Below are 25212 nucleotides of genomic sequence, written 5' to 3'. Positions count from 1 at the left end.
TCACTTTCCTAGCACCTTTTTTTCCACATGCTCCTCCATCCTAAATACTGTTGCCCCTGTTAAAATGAAGCACCCTAGATCCTTTCCCCGATGCTGGCTAAACGATTCTACACTTGCCTTGCGACGTGTGTGATGCCGGGATGAGAGAAGATGGAAGAAAGAGACTCCAGGTTTCTTATGATATCCTGCCTGCCAGCCGGTTGCAGTTTCAACTTGCTGCTAAAATGGCCAAAGCTGCCTTCCTATCTAAAATTATTCTTACTCATGGTCACAACCCCCGATCCCTCTTTAATGTTTCCAATTCATTGGTTAACCCGTGTCCTGAAATGCCACTGGCATGCTCTCCTGCTCTCTGTGAATTTTTTTTTAACTCATTTTATTCATAAAGTTCTACATCTTAAGTTCTTTACTCCCACCCCTGGTTGTTCATCATCATTTCAACAGTTTGAGCCGGTGTCACTCCATACTCTCAAGCGACTTATTGACCAATGAAAGAACACCTCTCCTGCTTATGATATCCTTCCATCTCGTATAGTTAAGGATTGCTTCAGCGTAATTGGACCTAGCATCCTATCTCTAATGAATATATCCCTACTTGCAGGCTCTGTTCCTTTAGCCTTCAAACACGCTGTTGTCCAGCCCGTTCTTAAAAAAAGGAACCTTGATCATAACGATCTGGGGAACTATAGGCCGATCTCTAAGCTTCCATTCCTGTCCAAAATACTGGAGAGGATCGTTCTCTCACAACTCCAGCCGTATTTGGATACGAATGCCATTTATGATCAATTTCAGTCTGCTTACAAACCCTGTTATAGTACTGAAATGGCCTTGCTCCTCAAGTCCTCAATGATCTCCTTCTGATTACTGACTCTGGACGCTCTTCAGTCTTGGTCCTATTAGATCTATCCTCGGCTTTGATGTGGTAGATCATAACATCCTATTAGTGAGGCTTGAACACACAGTTGGCATTGGAGGTGCCGCCCTCAATTGGTTTAAGTCATACCTTTCTAATAGGTCCTTCTCGATCAATTTTGGCCCTTATTTCTCCTCTGCTGCACCTGTCTCCTGCGGTGTGCCTCAAGGATCTGTCCTTGGCCCCCTTCTCTTCTCACTGTATATGCTCCCCTTAGGCGCAATCTTTGAGAAGTATAACATTACACATCATTGTTATGCTGACGACATAGAGATGTATTTCGAACTAACTGATGATCCGGCTATGTCTTTGTACGGCTTTCGCGAGTGCATGCGTGAGGTCAAAAATTGTCTCGCAGGTAACTCTCTTATTCTAAATGACAGGAAAACGGAAATTATCGTGTTTGACAGTAGAGTCCCCCGTGGCCAACTCCGTGATGCCCTCGGTTCCTTTAACAGTTTCCTCACCGACACTGTTAGTGACCTGGGTGTATTCTTGGATAGCTCTTTTAAGTTCGACAAACAAGTGTCTTCTGTTGTTAAATCTTGCTTCCATCAATTGCGTCTTATTAGCAAGGCCAGACATTATGTTCAACATAGTGACCTTGGAAAGCTTATCCACGCCTTTGTGACATCTAGGTTGGATTATTGCAACTCACTTTACTTCGGTCTTAACTCTACTCTCCTCCATAGACTTCAAATTGTTCAGAATGCAGCTGCTCGTCTCCTTACTGGTAGCGGGCGCCATGTCTCTATTACCCCTCTCCTTGCTGACCTGCATTGGCTTCCTGTTAAGTATCGCATTCAATTCAAAATCCTGCTGCTTACCTTCCGAATTATTAACAATATAGTGCCAAGCTACCTCATTGAGCTACTTAGATTACCCACCCCTACTAGAGCACTAAGATCATCTTCCAAGTCACTCTTGGTACTCCCGAGATCCCGGCTGAAGGTGACCACCCGTTTGCTTATTCTTATCTTCGGCTTATTCTTAATTAATTTTAATCATTTTAATTTTTTTTTATGTTTTACACTTTACACGCTTTTATATGCAATTCTTTTGCTTTTGTGTTTAATGCCATTCAACCGGCTAGCAAGTTTTGGTACCTTGCCATAGCCCTCGTCCCTCCCTGTTACTTCATCCTACTCTCTTGCATGTTAAGCACTTTGGTACACCACTGGTTTTTAAATGTGCTATATAAATAAAGTTTGTTGTTGTTGTTGTTCCTTGAGCCTGAGACCCGCACGTTAGTTTGTGTATTTGACCGTCAAGGCAAGGCAAGGCAAGTTTATTTATATAGCACAATTCAACAACAAGGTGATTCAAAGTGCTTTACAGAGACAGTAAAAACAAAAACAAATAAAAAGCATGATTTAAAATTGATTACAAACAAAACAGTGGATAAAATCAGTAGTTAAAATGTAAGTTTTGAAATTTAAGCTTAAAAGTGTGGATTTGGTGCTTTAATTAAAAAGCAGCTGAGAACAGGTGAGTCTTCAACCTGGATTTATTTATAATAAACTGAGTGTTTCAGCTGATCTGAGGCTTTCTGAGAGTTTGTTCCAGATATAAGGAGCATAAAAGCTGAATGCGGCTTCTCCGTGTCTGGTTCTGACTCTGGGAACTGATAAAAAACTGGATCCAGATGACCTGACGGATCTGGAAGGTTCATACTGGGTCAGGAGGTCACTGATGTATTTTGGTCCTAAACCATTCAGAGCTTTATAGACCAGCATCAGAACTTTAAAGTCTATCCTCTGACTGACAGGCAGCCAGTGTAAAGACCTCAGAGCTGGACTGATGTGGTCCACTTTTTTGGTCTTAGTGAGGACTTGAGCAGCAGAGTCCTGAATAAGCTGTAGTTGTCTGACTGATTTTTTAGGTAGACCTGTAAAGATGCTGTTTCAGTAATCAAGCCTTCTAAAGATGAAACTTCAGACCTAAACTTAGAAAAACACTTTTAAGACAACAACAAAATCAGCTTACTATCACCTCAAGAATATTTCAAGGATAAAAGATCTGATGTCTCAACAGGACCTGGAAAAACTAGTCCATGCATTCGTCTTTAGAATCTTCTAAACTTCTAGTCTACGATGACCTGGATGACTGAGAACCTTCACAGACACTGAGTACTATTGCATGTCCACTTATTCAGCCATGATGGAAACATTCCATTCAGAAAGAAATCCAACATTTGGATTCATTTTAATGAGCTTGTTGAAAATGCAGAGGCGCTGGTTGTGAACTGAGCTTCAGAGAAACACAACATACTGATATTCACTGTGAAACTTTGAGTGGAAAAAGACAGAAAAACAACATGTGGATCCTGGAATAATGAGAGCTTCCATCTTTAAAGGACTGAAGAGGAAGAAGTTTACAAGGAATCATTTAGAAGAGTTTCAAACATCAACTGAATGAATCCATGAATCTCAAAAAGTGTTTCTGAATGAAAGAGACAGACATGTACAGACTGAACTATCTGTTCAACAGTCAGAGTGTTTTTCTAACAGGAGGACAATCTTTACACTCAATTCAGCAAAGACACACTGAGGAACCAGGCCAAATATTAAATCCAGGATAAAGAGTTTGAGTGAATGTGGTGTTGAAGGTGTGGAGGTGGATCAGAGAGTCAGAGGAGACTCTGTAGAAGGACAGAGTGCCAGCAGGACAGTCCACATACACTGCTGCTCTGTTAGAGAAAGAGGAGGAGGAGATAGATGTTTGTCTGTTATTGTGCCAGACAGAGTAACCTAATCCATCAGAGCAGTTCAGACTCCAGGAATGATCATTCCGTCCAAACAAACAGTCATTAGTGCGTTCTTTCCTTCTGATTCTTCTGTAAGTCACTGATATCTCAACTCTTCCTCTCCACTCAACCTCCCAGTAACAGCGACGAGTCAGACCATTTCTACACAGCAGCTGAGGATAAACATCAAATGTGTCTGGATGATCAGGATATGACTGAACCTCCTTCACATATGTCACCTTCCTGTTGTTGTCGGATAGTTTGAGGTTTCTGTGTACTGTGTTTGTGTCGATTGTGAGTTGACAGGAATCTGATGGAGAGAACAAACACACAAACACTGCTCAGAGAGATTGGAGTCAGAGGACAGGTGCAATGGCAGGCTAAATGAGAATTTACTAACACGGCTGAGAGGACCAGTAACTGGTTGTGGCTAAAGAGGGCTCACATCACTTGGGCAGCTAAGGCAGTCAGCTAACCGCGAGACACACAGCCAGGATTGATCAGCAGAGGGCGTCAAAAGGATAGAAAACCCAACAGTAGAAATTTTACTGTGATAAACCCTTGTTGACTGATACAGCTGCGTGGCGTGACGTGGTCTGTGTTGCCGCTACAAGGAAGGCGGACACACCTACACCTACACGGTATCCGCAATCATGCCCTGCCGGCTTTAAAATCTGTACTGGACTCTTCTCCCCTTTGCTCTTTTTCCCTTTTCTGGAATGCAGCGGGGATGTAGAGCGTACAGCCCGATCCGGTGGAGAGAGGTGGGATGCCAGATTGGGTGCTCCCCTTCCAGCCCTCCTCTCTCCTCTCTTGTCTCTTTTGTCTTACTTCTCGCTATCATCTTTTCTATCCCTTTAAAGAACTGAGGTTCTTTAAGTAATAAAAAGGTAAGTATTTCATCGCGTCTTGTAGTGAATTGACAGGAGGAAATGAATTGGAATACAACTAAACAGAAAAAAGTAGAAGAGAAATAACAATTTAACATAAACCAGTGACACACTCCGAGGCCTGATCAACGCTGGCAAGGTTACATCAGATCTCTAATCCCTAAACCTAACCAAGGAAGGTAAAAAAAAAAAAAGAAAAACTAATAAAAAATAGCCTTTGATGAAAGATGGAAACACCCTGGAAGTTGAGGCACACAACGGTGTGTCCTGCTGGTAAAGTTTCTGGGCTGCCTTTCCTCAAGGCAGCCATCCCTCAAGACTTTCTCCATTTGAAGCAATGTATTATCAGGGATTGTAACATCTAGTCCTTTTATTGAATAAGCTGCAGTTATTGATCCACCTGTTCATTGACTGACACTTTGATGATGATTGGATGATTGGCATCAGAGATGTGAATGAGTGATGTGACAGTTTGAAGATGGTTGAATGTGTGCTGCTTTGATTTCATGAATCAGATTAAAAACGCACTTACACTTCCTCAGACCTGGTCTCAACCATTGGACTCCAGCAGGCTCCACCCTGAAAAGAGTAGGGAGGGTCAGACCAGCACAGTCTCTTTCAGCATGCACACATGGACATTACATGGCTCTCATACACAGACTGTTAGACACTGATAAACGTACAGTCCAACATTTTCCCAAATACACTTCAATCCATACGTGGATCAAACTGCTGTTGATTTGGACTGATCCTGGATCTGTCAGTACACCACTGCATTGAATGAAAAATAACTGATTCACAGTATGGTACGAGTCAAAGAGTAGATGTGTTTCTGCACTGGTATGTTGTGCACACTGAGGAAAATGGCAAACTAAACATTAAAGTTTACCAGAAGCCCAGATCAGTTCCTACACTTTGACTCCCACCATTCTCTTCAATACAATCTTGGGGTGATCAGGACCCTGCAACACTGTTCTGATCTGGGTGACTGAGAACCTTCATGGACTTCATGGACTTAAAAAATGTAGTTATCCCGCTTGGGCTTTCATCAAATTGGCAAAAAATGTAAAATGTAGCAGGTTTATCTGCTCAGGAGAGTCTTCTCCAAAGACCACATCCCAGCACACTTCGGTCCTAATCATACATTCAAACAAAAACTTCATCCCAAGGATAAAACTCCCAAACACAAACTAAACAATGTAGTGTATGCTGTGCAGTGCAGTGAGGAGGTATTAGATCTCTACATAGGAGAAACGAAACATGCACTCCATAAACACATGGCACAACATTGAAGAGCCAACTCAACAGGAAAGACTCAGATATACATCTCCATCTAAAAGACAAACGTCAGTCTTTCGGTTTGCATTTTGATTTGAAAATGGAGTGAAAGAACCCATCTATGTCCACTGTGAATGACCATTTTTGAACGGAGGTGGTGGTTACGATACCAACTCTCTGACACCTACAATGCAATTTTAAGATATAAGATGGTCCCAAATTATAAAATATCCATTATGTAAAATATCCATTAACAATATCCATTGTAAAGCTGAACCTAAACAATAATGTATTAACATAATAATATATCAATCCGGATCCTCAATAGTGCCTAAATTTTTGTTTGATAGGTAACCCTTGATAATCAGCCAAATGCTGTGTTTAATGGTTAATTTTTATTCCTGGAGACAGTGGTATTCCACAACACTGTTAAGTGGTGTCCTGGGATCAAAAATGGTCCCTAGGTGAATGGCAAACAAGCATATGGAAATCCCAAGGACACCACAAGGGTCACTGTGCATAGTTGGAGTTATATACATATCCATATATGTATTATTATTATTATTGTAAAAATATATGTTAAACAACATATTTTCAAAACAAGTAAATCAAAAACAGATGCATTTAATAAATCAAAACTCTGCTCATGGGCACAGCTCAATGTCCTAATAGTGTGCAAACAATCTCCTCATTACCTCTAATTCTTGCTGGTCATTTTTAAAAGAAAAATAATCTTGATCTGACCTGATAATTGTCGAGTTTGGAGTGTTGAGCATCTTCAACCCTGAATCCCGCAGATTGTTGTTACTCAGGTCAAGTTCTCTCAGACTAGATGATTGGGAACTGAGGACTAAGGACAGAGCTTCACAACTTGTCTCTGAGAGGTTACAGCCACTTAGCCTATAAAATTATAAACAGAAAGAAAAATAACATTGGTCTTAAAGTGTATTCATCACTCGTGGAGGAGTTATTACTTTTGGCAATGCAATGTTATTCCTGTTCTTGCATGAATGTGACTTGATTGATTAACCAAGTGAGCCATGTTAGAAATTTAAAGTTTTTACTAATAACACAAAGATACAACAGTACATGGATAAAGTTCAGCTTCTTAGTAAGTTTTTTTCTCAATCACTGACGAAAAACTTAAATATAACTTGATCAGACCTTAGTTTCTCTAGTTTACAGTGCTGACTTGCTATTCCATCACACAGAAGCTTCACTCCTGCATCCTGTAGGTCATTGTTACTCAGGTCCAGCTCTCTCAGATTAGAGGACTGGGAGCTTATAACTGATGACAGATCTTCACAGCTTGTCTCTGTCAGGCTACAGTCAGTTAGTCTGAAAAATAATGAACAGAAAGACAAAAAACACATTTATTAAAGTGTATTCATGGTACAGTGGGGAGTTATTGTATTTGGCAATATGTATTGTTATCTGGTTTTTACAGGAATTTTGAGTTGAATATTTAACTATGTTAGCCACATTAGAAATGTTTCATATTTACTAATAACACAAAGATACAACAGCAAATGGATACATTTCAGCTTGTTGGTAATTTTTTCTCAATCACTGCAAAAGAAATATAAACATCACTTGACCAGACCTTAGTTTCTCCAGTTTACAGTGCTGACTTGCTATTCCAGCACACAAAAGCTTCACTCCTGAATCCTGTAGGTCATTGTTACTCATGTCCAGCTCTCTCAGACTAGAGGACTGGGAGCTCACAACTGTTGACAGATCTTCACAGCTAGTCTCTGTTAGGCTACAGCCAGTTAGTCTGAAAAATTTTGAAAACAAAGGCAACACATTTATTAAAGTGTATTCATGATACAGTGAGGAGGTGCTAGATTTGGCAATATGTAATGTTATCCCGTTCTTGTGTGAATTCTGGCTGGAATATTTAACCATGTTAGCCACATTAGAAATGTCAAATTTTTACTAATAACACAAAGATATAACAATACACACATAAAGATCTGCTTCTTAGTAACTTGTATTTTTCTCAATCATTGACGAAAAGTTAAAATATATCTTGAACTAGCCTTAGAGTTTCTAGTTTGCAGTGTTGACTTTCTACTCCTTCACACAGAAGTTTCGCTCCTGAATCCTGTAGGTCGTTATTACTCAAGTCCAGCTCTCTCAGACTGGAGGACGGAGAGTTCATAACAGATGACAGATGTTCACAGCTTTTCTCTCTCAGGCTACAGTCAGTTAGTCTGAAAAATTTTGAACACAAAGACAAATAACCCAGTTATTAAAGTGTATTTATGGTACAGCAAGTAGTAACTAGATTTGGCAATATGTAATGGGTTTTTTTTTTTCTGTGTTCCTTCATGAATTCTGACATGAGTGTTAAACTAAATTAGCCAAGTAAGAAATTTCACATTTTTACTAAGAACACAACAATAAAACAACAGAAAGATAAACATCAGTTTCTTTGTATTTTTTTTTGCACCATCTTTAACAACAAAAATGTAAAAATCACTTGAACTGACCTTAGAGTTTCTAGTTTGCAGTGTTGACTTCCTATCCCAACGCACAGAAGCTTCACTCCTGAATCCTGTAGGTTATTGTTACTCAGGTCCAGCTCTTTCAGACTAGAGGACTGAGAGCTAACAACTGAGGACAAGGTTTCAAGGCTTCTCTCTGAGAGGTTACAGCCACTCAGTCTGATAAGACAATAAGAGCAACCAAGAAAATGATTTGTATTATTTAATATATAATTTAGATACATTTTTATTTATTTTTCAGAGAAATATCAGACAGTTCATTTATAGAGCTCATGTTGGGAGGGGGTGGGGGGGGGGTAGCTAAATCATTCTTCATCAATCTTTTATTTGTGTGTATAGCAAGTATAGTAAGCCACACCAGGCTACACAGTGAAAACCAAATAAACACAAGAAACACAAGTTTGCATCACACACTTTGCTGTGGCATGCTGGTCAACTGACAAAACACAAAGTGCAAAGCATCAAGAAATAACTGGGCTTATTCAGCCCTCCAGTAGCAGAGGCGGGAGGGAGAACATCTGATTTAACAGGATGTACTACCATGTCTATTATTTAAATAAAAATAGGTTGGTGATATCCACAGAAACGTCACAATTTCAGTTTTGAAGCTCAGATTCTTCCAGAATCTAAACAACAAACTATTAAAAGAACAAATGACTAAAGAGCAGGTAAACTGATTTTGAATAAAGATCTAAAAACAAAAATCATGTGATTCTGTTAATTTTTTTTTCAAAAATTACTGTCTACAAAAAAACCCAACTCAATTTCTGTTATTGAATACTAAAGAAATTTCAACTTTGATAGATTATGACAAATTGCAAAATAATTTGCTGTCTCAAATCAACAGTCTGTAAAGTTCTGTTTCGCTTCAGCAGTATTGACCTTTGCACAGGTAATGTCCATTTGTTGATTCATTGTTTTCTTCATTTTTTTTATCTACTAAAGCAAAGAAAAACTTCATTTTTTATTCTTCCTATGGTCAGTTATTTGATACAGTTGCATCTGCTCTGATGTTTGCACTTCTGATGAGCTGTCACAATGTTAGCTTCATTTTGATACCAAGATGGTTTACACAGAGATCGTAATTGCAGAAAAAAAAATGTCAATTTGATTTGGCCATGTCAACTTTAAGCTGTAAACTAAAAAACCCAAAGGGCTTAACATGTTATTACCACAGGGGAACCAGGTGCCTATGGCGGTCAGTAGGTGAGTAGGCAACAGGTAGGTGGTAGTTAGTCCCCCCCATCTTTCCTCCAGATCCCTAATTGCTTCCCTCCTCCTACTCCATAACACAAAGGGTCATTGGTGCTATGTTCCCCCATTTTAAATGCACTTTACACTCATGACAACCAGACATGAGTAGGCGGAATGAGGCATGGGGTCTGTTCACACCTCCGTTCTCTGTTCACTATCGGGGGCTGGAGGCTAGAAGCAGGAGCTGGCCGTCCAGTTGGGGGTCTGGGTTGGTGGCTGCTGCTGCAAGGACTGGTGCAACCTTCTTATCTGTACCCCAGAGTAAATGCAGTTCAATTCAACTTTATTTATACAACACCAAATCACAACAACAGCTGCCTCAAGGTGGTTTATATAGTAAGGTAGACCCTACAATAACACCAGTTCTTCTGCTCCTATTTCAGCATAACTAAGGGTGGATTCAGCATCATCTAATTCATCATTAACTATATTTTCTGGCAAAAAGGAAAGCTTTTAGGCTAATCTTAAATGTTGTAAAAACTACTTTTTCTTATTTTCTTGTCCATTCTCCTTGACCGTTGTGATAGTCAGTTGAAAAAAAAAATAATTTTCTAATAAAACATAACTATCAAGTCAAATTACAGCAAAAGCCAAAAGGGTACACTTGGGGAAAAGTGGACTATTGATGGCTTCAGAGAACAATATCAATAGCTACATGGACAAACAGGACAGGAACAAAAGATAAAAAATTTAAATAAACAAAAAACGCACGATCAGACACATTAGTTCATCATTTAACAAGGCTATTAACCGCAATTAATGTGAATGCTACTGTGACATATAACTTACAGAGCTTTGTTGGAGGCTTTGACCACTGGCAGCAGCCTTAGAAGAGCCTCTTCTGAAGCAGAGTATTTCTTCAGGTCAAACACATCCAGATCTTTTTCTGATGAGAGCAATATGAAGGCCAGAGCTGACCACTGAGCAGGAGATGGTTTATCTGTGGAGAGACTTCCTGATCTCAGGGACTGTTGGATCTCCTCCACTAGAGAACGATCATTCAGTTCATTCAGACAGTGGAACAGATTGATGCTTTTCTCTGCAGACAGATTCTCACTGAGCTTCTCCTTGATGTACTGGACTGTTTCCTGATTGGTCTGTGAGCTACTTCCTGTCTGTGTCAGCAGGCCTCGTAGGAGATTCCGATTGGTCTGCAGTGAAAGACCCAGGAGGAAGCGGAGGAACAAGTCCAGGTGTCCATTTGGACTCTGCAAGGCCTTGTCCACAGCACTCTGGTATAAGTGTGTTTCTCCAGATTCTGTTGTTTCAGACTTCTGGAAGGTTGTTTTTTGTTCTTCCAGCAGATTGAGTCCAGAGCTGATGAAGGTCAGATGGACATGAAGAGCAGCCAGAAACTCCTGAAAACTTAGATGGATGAAGCAGAACACCGTGTCCTGGTACAGTCCTCTCTCCTCTTTAAAGATCTGTGTGAACACTCCTGAGTACACTGAGGCTGCTCTGATATCGATGCCACACTCTGTCAGGTCTGATTCATAGAAGATCAGGTTTCCTTTCTGCAGCTGATCAAAAGCCAGTTTTCCCAGAGACTCAATCATCTTCCTGCTCTCTGGACTCCAGTGTGGATCTGTCTCCGCTCCTCCATCATACTTGACCTTCTTCACTTTGGCCTGAACCACCAGGAAGTGGATGTACATCTCAGTCAGGGTCTTGGGCAGCTGTCCTCCCTCTCTGGTTTCCAGCACATCCTCCAGAACTGTAGCAGTGATCCAGCAGAAGACTGGGATGTGGCACATGATGTGGAGACTTCGTGATGTCTTGATGTGGGAGATGATCCTGCTGGCCTGCTCCTCATCTCTGAATCTCTTCCTGAAGTACTCCTCCTTCTGTGGGTCAGTGAACCCTCTGACCTCTGTCACCATGTCAACACAGTCAGGAGGGATCTGATTGGCTGCTGCAGGTCGTGTGGTTATCCAGAGGCGAGCAGAGGGAAGCAGTTTCCCCCTGATGAGATTTATCAGCAGCACATCCACTGAGGTGGACTTTCTAGGGTCAGTTAGGATTGTAGTTTTGTGGAAGTCCAGAGGAAGTCGACACTCATCCAGACCATCAAAGATGAACACAACCTGGAAGTCTTCAAAGCTGCAGATTCCTGCTTCTTTGGTTTCAGTAAAGAAGTGATGAACAAGTTCCACCAAAGTGAACTTTTCCTCTTTCAGCACATTCAGCTCTCTGAAAGTGAATGGAAATATGAACTGGATGTCCTGGTTGGCTTTGTCTTCAGCCCAGTCCAGGGTGTATTTCTGTGTTAAGACTGTTTTCCCAATGCCAGCCACTCCCTTTGTCAGCACTGTTCTGATTGGTTCATCTCTTCCAGGTGAGGCTTTAAAGATGTCTTCTTGTCTGATTGTTGTTTCTGGTCTGTCTGGTTTCCTGGATGCTGTTTCAATCTGTCTGACCTCATGTTCATCATTGACCTCTGCAGTCCCTCCCTCTGTGATGTAGAGCTCTGTGTAGATGTGATTCAGAAGGGTTGGGCTTCCTGCTTTAGCGATGCCCTCAAACACACACTGGAACTTCTTCTTCAGAGCAGATTTAAGGTTACGATGACAAACTGCAGCTGGAAGTTCTGAATAATAATAATAAAATAAAAATAAAATATTTTACACAATATTTTACAAAACGCTGATGACAATTTCTGACCCACTGAGAATTGACTGAACACACTGGTGTCATGAGTGTCTCATTTATGTAGCAGCTTAAATCTTTAGATAAATCCTCTTACTGCTGTGCAGACGCTCAACCAGCTCCTCCTGCTTCATTCTCCTCAGGAAGTCCACTGCGATCTTCACAAATGCCTCTCTGCTGCTCCTCTGCTCATCATCCTCCCTCTGCAACTCCAAGCACTGGGGCTTATTTGGACTCAGAACCTTCTGGATCTTCTTCAGCTCGTTCTTCACAAAAGTGAGGATGTTGTCCTCCAGCAGCTGGAACAGAATATTTATGAATGAGCCACCACTCTGAACTTCAGTCTACACAACATGCACTTCTGTACGATCAAGGGGCAGATCATCCACGATCTCTTCACCAATTGTAAGTTTGACTTTATCGGATTAACTGAGACATTCTCCACAACTCCATGATCCCAAAACATTGATTCTGTTCATATGAATGCAGCGATTTCAGTGGGAGAAACATTTCACTGGTGTTCAGAGGTGAACTACCAACGGGTTGATGACCGAAGCCAGAAACTTGGAGATGTTATAATGACTGAGTTGATTGTACAGACAACTGGTCTTAAAGGTTCACTCTGTTTACACATACAGATCAGTATTTAAGGTTTGACTCTCATCATCCACTGGAGCACAAACTGGGCTTCATCAGGACGCTACAACACAGAGCAAACACCATCCCCACAGACACAGCAGCCAGGGAAGCAGAAGAACATCACATCAAGAAGGTCCTGAGTAAATGTGAACGCTGGTTTGAGGGCGGAGTCAAGGAGGCCATTTATGTGAAAAGGGAAAGACCATCTCTGAATGGAGGAGGGGCCTAAGGGTACATCTGTCACCATCTTACAATGCTGTGATTGCAGCCATTCCCCAACTCTCTGTGAATCGGACTCATGGCCATTGATCAATGGTTGTTGATCAATGGTCCTGACAATATGCATACCAATGATCAATGATCTGACCTCACAGCCCATTGTTCCTTCAGCGCTGCTGGTTTCACTCATTGTGCAAATGTATTGTTTATAAGATGGGAAACCTGCAGTCAGCTGAGACTGAAGAAGTCACCTGATGATGATGAAACGTTTCTCCCACTGAAAACATCCAGATGAACAGAATCAACCTTTTTGGGATTCACGTACCTGGATGATTGAGCATCGAGACACAACTCTGTGACTTTTCTCAGTTGAATAAATCCTCTCCTCCACGTTTGTTTACATCTACCAGCCCTGTGGCTCTGCCCAGGGACAATAATCTATGTGAGAGGTGGAAAGTCATACAGGTGTCTGCTCCTGCCTTCAGTTATTTTTAATGTACTGTGGGTCAACTGGCTGAACCTACTCCAGCTGTCTACCATCCCCCTAAACTCAACACTGACTTAGTTAACATCCTGCAGCAGGATTTGTTTGGTCAGAGAATGGATAGATCACATAGCAGCCAATGATGATCCCACTCACTGTGAACAACACATTTGGACCTGATGAAAATAAAACTGAGGTTGTCATTTTTGTCAACTTTAATCATATCGACAGCACTCTGGGCGCCCTTTCCTCCTATTGTAAAACACATGTATAAAACCTTGGTGTCTACATTGATGGTTCTTTTAAATTGAATAAGCAGGTGACTGCTCTGGTTTACACGGGAACTTCAACTACTGCTGTCACCAACTTGAGAGGCTCTACAGAAAAACTGGACTTGTCCATAAAAAGATCTATAAAAATCATAAACTACATTACAAGGACAGCATTGCTCAATCAACTCTAATTACTATGGCCATGTTATCTCTTCTAATTAAGGTACAGACACTCAAACTTGCTGCTTTTAGTGAGAAGTCAAGGTCAAATGTATTTATATAGCACATTTCAAACAGCCGATGCTGCACAAAGTGCTTAACAATGTAAAAATGGCATTAAAAAGCAACAATATAATACAATAATAACAATATAAAACAATAATAGGACAATAAAAGAATTAAAACAATAACTAAAACTATTTCAAATAAGACCAAAATGCTTGGGTCATAGTGTGTTAAGAGCCAGGGCATAAAAATGTGTCATTAGTAATGATTTAAATTGCTCAAGTGTTTGTGCAGATCTAATATTTAAGGGGAGACTATTCCAATGTCTGGGACCTGCCACAGAGAAGGATCTATCACCACGAGATTTGAGATAAGTCCGTGAGATGGACAGCATTAATTTTGAGCTAGACCTCATGGTTTTTCCTGGAGCATAAGCAGAGAGGAGCTCAGACAGGTAAGGAGGGGCTCGAGCATTAAGTGACTTAAAAACAAAAAGTAATGGTTTAAATTGGATCCTGTAGGAGACAAGAAGCCAGTGTAAAGAAGCTAAAACTGGGGTTATATGCTCTCTCCATTTGGTACCAGTTAGCAGGCGAGCAGCTGCATTTTGAACCATCTGAAGACGATGGATGGTGGCCTGATCTAGACCATAATACAATGAATTGCAGTACTCTAATCTGCAAGTAAGGAAAAGGTGAATAACACGCTCAAAGACATTAGCCGGGAGGTATGGCTTTACCTTGGCCAGCTGTCTTAGCTGAAAGAACCAGGACTGAACTACTGCACTCACCTGCTTATTCAATTTAAAAGAACGATCAATGTAGACACCAAGGTTTTTTTTACATGTGTTTTACAATAGGAGGAAAGGGGGCCCAGAGTGCTACCAATATGATTAAAGTTGACAAAAATGACAACCTCAGTTTTATTTTCATTTAGCTTTAAAAAAATTTAATGACAACCACTGTTTGACATCGTCAAGGCAGCATAATAAGAGCTGGGGATGGTCTGACCCTGCTTTTAAAGGTAGATAAATCTGCAAATCATCAGCAAAACAGTGAAATGAAATGCTGTACCGCGAGAAGATGGAGCCCAATGGCAACAAATAGAGTGTGAACAGGGCAGGGCCCAAAATAGAGCCTTGAGGTACACCGTATTTAAGAGGGGCTATTTTGGAGTTATGGGGGCCCATATTGACATGAAAAGACCTTTCTAACAAGTAGGACCGAAACCACTGTAGGGCAGATCCTTTTAGGCAAGCATGAAATTCTAGCCGTGATAACAGGATGTCATGGTCGACCGTGTCAAAAGCTGCTGACAAGTCCAACAATAAAAGGGCAGCAGGGTTGCCAGAGTCCAGAGTTAAAAGAATATCGTTAAAAATCCTTAAAAGTGCCGTCTCAGTGCTGTGCAGTGATTTAAAACCAGATTGAAATTTTTCAGAGATCATATTAAAATCAAGGTGGGCCTGCAACTGTAGGTAGACCACTTTCTCCAAAACTTTAGATAGAAAAGGAAGCTTTGAGATAGGCCTGTAGTTGGACAGAACAGTTGGGTCGAGGTTATTTTTTTTTAAGAAGAGGCTGAACTATAGCTTGTTTAAAGCATGATGGGACGCAGCCTGTAGCAAGGGACGTATTAATTAATCTTGGGATAAAAGGCCCAACAGTATTAATAGTGCTTTTAAGCAAGCTTGGGGGGAGACAATCAGAGGGGCAGTGTGATGATCTTAGGTTACTAACTACCGCAGTCAAGTCATTAAGGGAGATGGGATCAAACTGCTCAAAGGCTACGTTCACACTGCAGGTCTTAATGCTCAATTCTGTTTTTTTGTTAAAATCCGATTTTTTTGTCTGCTTGTTCACACTACAAATAAAATGCGACAGCAAATGCTCTCCAGTGTGAACGCTCAAAGCGGCCCGCATGCGCAAAAGAAGACGTCACACACAACACGCTCTGTTTAGACCCAGAGCAAACAATATTGTTTGACTGATGGCCCTTAATATAAAGACTTCGGACTTTATGTTTCCCAATTTTTGCTTTAAGTTATTTGACCCTATAATGACCCTAATTGCTTTTGTAGAGAGGAGCAGTCCTTCAAAGGATAGTTGAAGATTTCTGTCAGAATCTGCAGATTATACAGTACAAATAAAATGTAATAAAATAAAATGTAAAATGTAAATAATTGGCGTCTGTCTTGTGTCAGTGACGTAAAAGACAGATTTAATGCAACATGACCGTTCAAACAGCAGTCGTTTTCTAGAACATCGGATAAGTATCAGATTCAGTACCACATACAAAAGTGACCCAGATCGGATTTGAAAATATCAAATTTGTGCAGTTCACCTTGTCATACCATGATCGGATATGGGTCGCATAGGGTCAAAAAAGTCTGATATGATGCGCTTTGCCTGCAGTGTGAACGTAGCCTAAGACAGCTGAGCACATAGGAGAAAGACTCTGATCTGAAGCAGCAGATGACGAGACAAGAGCCCTAATCGATAGAATCTTGTCATTGAAAAATGCTAAGAAATCATTGCAAATACTTGGTGAAACTCCAGCATTATCACATGAACTAAGAAAACAATTAAGGAGATTAAAAAGTACCTGAGGCCTGTGACTGTTTACTGACACTAAGTTTGAGACAAACTGTGTATTTGCAGTTTTTACAGCTTCTTGGTAAGCAGAAAGACGAGTCCTTAAAATCTGTAGGGAAACGTGCAATCTGTCCTTTTTCCATCTCCTTTCAGCGCGTCTATAGTCACGTCTAAGGGAGCGCGTATGTTCATTCAACCATGGCTCTGATAAATGCTTAGCGCGCACAGTCCTGAGCGGAGCAATAGAGTCCAAGATATCAGTGCAGGTAGAATGAAGAATGTCCAAAAGGTCCTCAACACTTTTACAGTTGGAGTTCATTATTCCAGAATCCATAAAGGCAGCAGAAAAACAACACAGGAAGATGATTGGAGATGCGCAACTTGGATATTTCCATGGTGCACACATCCAGCCCGTGGGAGAGCACAAAGTCCAGTGTGTGACCTTTTTCATGCGTGGGACCGGTAACCCACTGGGTCAAGTTAAAAGAGTCAATAATATTTAAAAATACCTTGACCAGAAGTTTAGAGTCACAGCAGACATGGATGTTAAAATCACCAAGGATTAAAAAACTGTGAAATTAAGAACAATTCCAGCCATAAAACCTGAAAACTCTTTGATAAAATCCTTATTAAACTTAGGAGGACGGTATATGAGGGCACACGACAAAGGCGCAGCAGAGTGCAGGTGTAACTCAAACAGCTGGAGTTCAAAGCTAGAAAATGAATCGTGCTGTAATGTTTGATGGCAATGAAATCGAGCTACCAGAGGGCCGAGGGAGGCTGAAGAATGAGAAATAAGGAGGAACCAGTTGCGAAAAAGCTACAGACTCACCGGGCTGAAGTCATGTTTCTGTCAGAAACAGAAAGTCCAACTGTTGTGACTTTATGAAAGCGTTTAATACAAACGTCTTGTTTGCTAAAGATCTTACATTTAGTAGAGCCATTTGAAGTGTGTAGATCCTAACATCAGATGTTCCAGCTCGGTTACGTGTTCGAAGATTTCTGTGGTCCACACCACATCCACGGGTCCGAGGCCGCTTAGGGAAATAGAATGCTGAGAGCGGGGGATCAAGTGACATGGGAGCTCCAGGGACAACAGGCAGGATCCATCTAAAGATGCACTCTGCTGGTCCAGTAGTTCCACGAGAAGCATGGAGAAGAGCTCGGACTTTGGTGAGTCTACCAGCCCGCTTTCCTTGGGCACTTCTTCCAGGAAGTGGTGTAGGAGTGTTGGCACAGATAAGCCAGAATACAGGGCTCAAAAAGTGGTGGAGGAGGCCCATAATCATCTCCTGTCTCTGTATTCAAGTCATATGTCTGAATATGAGCTGGAAGTGGCTGAGAGTCCTCCTCCTTCCCATGGGGTTTACTTTCTCTACTGCTTTCACAAATTTTTTTGAATAACTTTCAGTCCTCTACAGGAACATTCTTCAAGCTAAATCCAAGCATGTTAGACCAGAGTTAACTTGATAGATATGTGTGGGTGTGTAACTCTTAGAAGCTGATTGGCTGCTTTTTATGGGGGCTGGGTCTTTGGAAAGTGAGCAAACCACAGTTTTAGTAACACACCCTGAACTGCACACAAACAAACAACATGAGATTTTAACAGTAATGTAAAAATCCCGTGATTCATTGTTATTAAGCACAAACACATCTATGGCCCTGTTTCCATTAGTAGCTGCTCAGATCGACTCACCACAGGTCGCCACAACTGGACTGGATCCACTGGTTTCCATTACAGTTGAGGACCACCTAATGTGGTCGTCTCAATACAGCCGAGTGTCGACTCACATCATCAGTAAGTGCTAATGCTGCTAATTTACATCATATCTGTCATTGACAAAGTTACTGTAGAAACAGTTATTCAGCTTCATTCCCACTGATCTCAACTACAAACTGTTTCACTTTGGTTTTTGTTTAAAGCCTCGATGTTTAAAACGTTTCCCTGTGATCACATTTGCACCGTCTGATTTCAAAGTTTGTTTTCTTTTGCTCATTTAGTCCACAGAGTCCTTGGTGTTCTGAAAGGGACCTATAAATAAATGTATTATTATTTATATTAATAATAAAAGTAGTTGTTGTTCATGTACAGACCATAAATATGGAGTCCAGCTGTGTTTGATGCTGCTGGGCAGACTGACCACTGGGAACCTCTGAGCTCTGCTGGTCCACTCTGTGGAGGAACCATGGACACACACACACACACACACACACACACACACACACACACACACACACTTAGATGAGGCCACTTTGATTGTTGAAAGTTTGAATTTAGCCTCTAAAAGCTGTGTTCAGTCACTTTTGCTGCTTCCCTTGTTGCATCTGTATTTGTAGTTTCTCTGTCAGAGGTCACAATGATCAATAATACAAATGATACTCCAGAGTCCTTCCACTGTTATCCTGATCACTGACACTTCTTTGTTGGGTTTTAAACTCTGTAAAAACACAAAGATCATAATTCCCTGAATGACTTTGTTTCTAAAGTTAAAGCCGTTTCTCAGTAAATGTACTTGTGATACATCATCATTCACAGATCAAGTACCTTTAAACTCAAAGTATGTATAAAGCCAAGTGTGTAAGTTCATCTCTGAATGTTTGTGATTCCTACGTTAAGCTTAACAACCGATATATGAAGCTCGGACATCTGTGCGTTGCTGAGTCTGTTTGTTTGTTAATTCCAACCACCAAACTGTTTCCCTGCAGTTTGTTTGTTTGTTTGTTTCAAAGTAAAACTGTGAAACACACTTTTTTCATACTTGTGTTCAGTTTTGTATAGAAATGATGCAAAATTCAGTCTCAGTGTGACAGAAACAGCTCACACTGACATCCATCCTGATAAAAGATGAGTGCAGGAAAACCGTGTTTGCATTTATTTGCACTGCTTTCCATGTGTGAATGAGGTGAGTATCAAAGAGCACAGAGGAGAAAAGCTCCATATAAGAACCATTGTTCCCAGTATTATTCCAAACTGTTCCAGCCTATGAAGCTGAACTCTGTGTGAACAGCTGACCTGTGTCATGTGACCAAGAACACAAACATGATCTACTGTCAGATCAGGACACGTCACAGTTACTGTGTTACTGTTTAACAGCACACTGCAACATTCACACGTTCATCTAACAAACTGGATCATTAACACTTTGATTCACTACAGATTCAGCAGACAGAAAGAAGTTGATGAGGAAACAACAGTTCAGTTCATTTCTGTCCTGGTTGATGAAAACAGCAGCACTGCTGTGGAGCAGGAAGTGGGGATCAGACTGAGTGAAGAGTTTCAGGACAGAGAGTTTGAGAACATCTCCCCTTCCTAAAAATAATCTCTGAGTATCTGCTGTGTTTGTGGAAACACTCCAACACACACCGCTGCACATATGAACATAGAAATGTGTGTGAAACAGAGCTGACCTTAAACATGATGGAGGATTTATTCACAAACACACAACAACATTTACACACACATTACCTCTCTGCAGGACGACACACGCCTGATTTAAAGTAAATACCAGCATGTTTAGAACCGTCACTCTGTAAGGACACAGAGCTGGGTGGAGGTCCAGGTTTGAGTCTCTGATGGATCCTGAAAAAAGTGATAAATCTTCAGTAAAATTCTCATGACATATCAGCTGATATTATTGATGTTAGCTTACTTTTTCTCAGCTGACTGTTTTTGCTCAAATTTCTTAATGACATCTTTGACTGAGTTACTTTCATTGGACACAGAGCTGGGTGGAGGTCCAGGCTGGTTCCTGTGAATAATGATGGAGCAGTGATGTGAGTGCTGAGCTGTGACATGGAGAAGAGTCATGGACAGTTAGAGATGGTCATCTCACCTCTGAGCTTTGGTCTGGCTCTCATGTTCCCCACACAGAGTGCTTTTAGAGGGAGGGACTCCCTCCTCTCTGTCCTCACACTGATCCATGCTGCTCAATTCAGCTCACACACACTTTCTACCTTCACCTGCAGAGGAAACACAAATCATTCATGTGCACATCAACTGAAATCCTCCTTTCCATCATGTGTGCTGTCCAAATATCAGCTGCTTCTTTCCTGCTTCATCTCAGTTTCAGCTGAATGCAGTCAGACAGCAGTGTGAGGCAGAGGAAGCTGCCATCAGCTGCTCTACTATCAGTCCACTAGATGGAGCCGTGAAGCACACACGATGCATTCACTGACACACACTGATTCACTGTGACTGGAAGCTTCAGTCAGTCCAACACGTGTGAACAACATTTTAAACATTTCAGCTGATCCATGATTCAAAGAGGATCAGCAGAGTTAAAAGCTTCACACTAATTATTCCTGCTGAGTTTGCAGAGAACTGCACACACACTGATTTACTGTTTGGAAAACTAGAAAAACATGTTCTTGTCATTAACTGGCTGTGTAATGCAGGCAAGATACAACCCGAATGCAGACTTATAAGCAGGATGTTAACTCAAAAACACTGCTTTATTTGCTGAACAAAAAATTTAATACAAAACTAAACTGGGAATGTTCAGGAAACGTAAACTTACAGAGAAACACACAAAGAAGAGCACAGGCATGAGGAACAAGGGAGAACACAACACGAATCACAGAGAACAGAGGACTTAAATACACAAGACAATGATGAGGGGACAGAAAACACACAGCTGAGACCAATTAGACAACGAGACCAGGGAAACAAACTGAAACACACTGAACAAGAATGCAAGACTTTCACAATAAAACAGTAAAACAATGAAACGCAATACTAACAAGTGAGCTTGACAGGGGAGTGGAGGAAAGACAAATAAGAGGGAGTGAGGGCAAAGACACGGGGGGATCTAATAATCAAGAAACTAAACAGGAAATATAAATATAAGAAACTGAAAACATCATAACTGAGACTATTAATGAACCAGAACATAAACCATAATTCAAAATATCACCAAAACACAAGAAACTCACAGTGCTGGATCAAAAGGACCCAGAACCATCACAGTACTTTTCTTCACTGTTTGAGTGCAGACAGACTCCACATTAATCTATGACAGCATCGTCCCTGCTGCTGCCTGACCTGACAAAGTGTTCACACAGTTTGCTAGCTTCTTTCAGCTGCTAGCTATTCTAACAAGTCTACTGCCTACACACACTCGACTCGGTCACATGACAGCCAGCAGAGGTAGCGGCCACTCTGCTAGCTGCTGTTAAAGGTCAGAGTAAAGAAATGAGGTGATGCTGCTGGGAGTGATGTCACTGACTAGCAGCATTTAGTTACTCAGCATATATTTAATCCTTATCATCTGCTCCTGTCACCTCTGTTTACCTCTGACAAGAACATTTAGCCAACAGTTTATTAGCGTTGGTGAAATTATGAACAGGCATCAGCGCGGTCACCTGTCCTTTAATGCTGCAGCAGCAGGAACACCAGTTAATGTGAAATCTCTTTTTCTCTCTAAAACAAAGTGACAGCAGACTGAGTCAAAGACAGAAACCCTATTTAAACACCAAATATTCACCAGCTTTACTTCCTGATCCAGGATCCAAAGAGGACGTTGCACTTACTCACCTTCTTCCCATGAACGTCTTCACTCTGCAGCTCTCTGCTGTCTGGACCAGGTCTGTGTAGAAACAGAGAAAATCCTCTGCTTGTCCTCCATCCTCAGTCCTCTGTGTCTGCAGGCTGCGTCACATTGAACACTTCACACCAGCACCATGTCTGAAGCTCACAGGTCAAAGGTCAGCTGCTGCACTGTATATAATAATTCACTTTTCCACTGTAGCTAGCCTGACTGTGGGCGTCTCTGCAGCCATAAACAGTTTAAACATTAAACACTAAACCATAAAAGAGTCTCAAACTGCAGGTCACAGGTCAAAGCTCAGCTGCTTCCCCCAGTTATGAGTTTAAATAAATCATTAATCATCATCTTCTCCTTCTCAGCACTTTCACTTGGCCTTGGGGTGTTTTGACTGAGCTACACTGTATGTGTCAAATGTTGTAAATAACCAAAGTCTTGATCTTGGAGTGATTTGGTTGTATTATTGGTTTGTTTGTTGGTTATATATTTCCATGTAGATGATTGAAGACAGATTCCTTCTTACATTTTCAAAATGACTGTATGGTCCACCATGTCTATGCTTTTCTGCCTCTTCTTGAGATCACCCCAGTGATTTTCCTGTGGTCTGAAATCTCACCTGATCTTGTGATATTGCGAGTCATCTGCCTTTGAGGCAGCTAACCACTCTGACTAGATTGTATCACATCATCTCAACAAGAACTGAGACGTGTTAAGCTGTTAAATTTCATGCAGATCGTATATGATTTAATTATGTTCACGTTAGAAACATTTGTTGTTCAAACTCTTATAAATGTAATAAGCATCCAGTTTCTCTTTTTTGAGTGAAGAAGGACAAACAGAGTGTTTCTATATGGAAATAGTTTCTGATTCATCCATCGTCTGATTAACCTGACATTCATATTTCTGAGTGGAACTAAATGATTCCTCCATCATTTCTGTTCTCTCTGTATTCAAGTGAAACATTTGAGCTTCTGCTGTGTTTACACTTCATAACTGTGTTTTAAGTATTAACAAACAAACCCAGTTTACACCTGATCCCACTGATATTTCATTCATTTCTGATGAAGTCCAATAGTGTTCATTTTTCTGTGCTTAGAGAATTAAAGGCAAACAGCTTCATCAGGAGCTGTTCTCTAAACTCCATTTATAACTCAAATATATTTCAGATTTCTGAGCTCTGCTTTGAATCCATGCCTGAATCCTTAATATGACTTTAATTTGATCAACCTGCAGCAGGTTTCTGCTCCGACTCTGCCACACCGAACATGTGCCACACACACATGTTCTGACCCTGCTGATTTCTGCAGGTCATTCAAAGGAGAACAGCCTGTGAAACATCAGGTTTGAGTTTAAAGAAACAGGAACATTTCGGGTCAGATTTACTGATGGCTGCAGCAGCACAAAGACTTCTTAAAAAAAAAGCTTCTTAAAAAGCTGCTGGATTTACTGACGAGGCTCAGAGTCAGTTTGTGACTGAAAGCTGTGGACAGGAGGATTTTTGTGGCCTGATGTGTTTGTAAGAGTTTCACTTTCAGGAGGAGAAGATTTAAATGAGTCACATAAATGTGAACTACAACGTCTGTGACGCACAATTTACTGCAAACTGCATGAAATCTGACCTGAAGAAATCCAGTCTTCTGCTTGTTGTGGTTGTGACAGCTGCTAGTAGGAGAGTTTGGAGTTTTTTAGGAGGTGGAGATGTTCTCAGAACGAGTGTGTAATCGTCTCTTTGTGTCGACGCTAAAAGCTGTGAGGCAAAACTCTCTGCTCTGAAACTCTTCACTCAGTCCTCACGCTGAGAGTTTAGAAGCAGAAATACTTGTTCCTCCATAACACTGTTTTCATAATTAATGTAGTCATCATAAGCAGTTCATAGCAGTCACAGCTCTTTATTACGCAGCTTTGCAGGAATTAAAGTGAGTGAAGTGTCAGAGTTTGTGTGAGAAGCTGCTTTATGGACAGCTGTAGACACGTCTTTATTATTTCTTCATAAATCAAACACACAGGTTTGTCTGTAGATGGTTTAAAGTGTGTCGTTGTGCAGTTAAAGCTGTTTGTCTGACACCCTGACCTCCTGTGAATGAAACAGCCAATCAGATCCATCAGAGAGAGAGCAGGAAGTGCTGTGTGTTTGTGACAGAACAAGGAAACAGTGATAATGATGAACATAAAGATCCTCTGATGACGTGTGTGTGTTTCCTGTTACAGTAACGCTTGTTCATCTGTTGCTCTCCTACACTTTCCTATAAATAAAGGAGAAAAACTTTCATTTAGTTTCATTTCAACAGCAAATATCTTCAAATCTTCGAATTGACATAGTTTGGCCTAAACTGTTATAGCCAAAATATTTTCTACATAATATACGTAATCATCTGTAAATGGTTTGAGGCACACTGAGACCACCTACAGGGCAGGTGGGGAACAGCAGGGATCTGAAATCATATGAGATGTTAGTGAGAAGTTAGAACAAATGGACTTCAGATGGCTCTAAGTGATCAAAGTTGATAAAAACAGAAGATAAATCCACTGATTCTTTGTAAAGTTCATCTGGTGCTCACATGAATCCTGTGACCTTTATTTCACTGAATGTTTCTTCAACGTTCATTTCACCTGTTGAAGTCATGAATGAAAGTGCAGACTGAGAGTGGATCACATGATGTTTAAGGTGTGTCATGTGACATGTTCAGTATTGTCACACATGTCTAGATTGTCCCTGATATCCTAACTGCTCAAACACTGATGATTATATTTGAAGAATTATTACTGATGGCAGCAAAGTTTGAATGGAGCTCTCTGTCTGTGCTGATTTGTCGCCCTCTGGAGGTCAAAACACAAACTGCATGATGTCACTGTAACCACCACAGTGACAGGAAGTGTTTGTAAATGATGAAACATGTCAGTGATGCTGATAGTGTGTTCATCACAGACGTTCAGGCTTCATGTTGACATGAATCAAAGTGAAAGCAGAGAAACTGGAATGAATCAGGTGTTGTAGAAGA

The 25212-nt window shown here is 40.9% G+C and overlaps 1 protein-coding gene across 1 annotated transcript; it reads right to left on the bottom strand.

Moving 5' to 3' along the window:
- Nucleotides 1-3257: 3257 nt before the first annotated feature.
- Nucleotides 3258-20559, bottom strand: LOC109199168 (NLR family CARD domain-containing protein 3-like; the record flags this gene model as incomplete). Its single annotated transcript, XM_025904500.1, has 10 exons — nt 3258-3969; nt 5082-5128; nt 6572-6727; nt 8323-8496; nt 10381-12178; nt 12335-12536; nt 18765-18843; nt 20137-20250; nt 20321-20419; nt 20504-20559. Coding segments are annotated over 10 exons (3249 nt in total), but the record flags the coding sequence as incomplete, so codon positions are not given.
- Nucleotides 20560-25212: the final 4653 nt, after the last annotated feature.

This window comes from Oreochromis niloticus, unplaced genomic scaffold (genome assembly GCF_001858045.2).
Source record: "Oreochromis niloticus isolate F11D_XX unplaced genomic scaffold, O_niloticus_UMD_NMBU tig00002015_pilon, whole genome shotgun sequence".
Lineage (NCBI taxonomy): Eukaryota > Metazoa > Chordata > Actinopteri > Cichliformes > Cichlidae > Oreochromis > Oreochromis niloticus.
The sequence above is the reverse complement of the archived record's forward strand: the minus strand, read 5'-3'. Positions and strand labels throughout refer to the sequence as shown.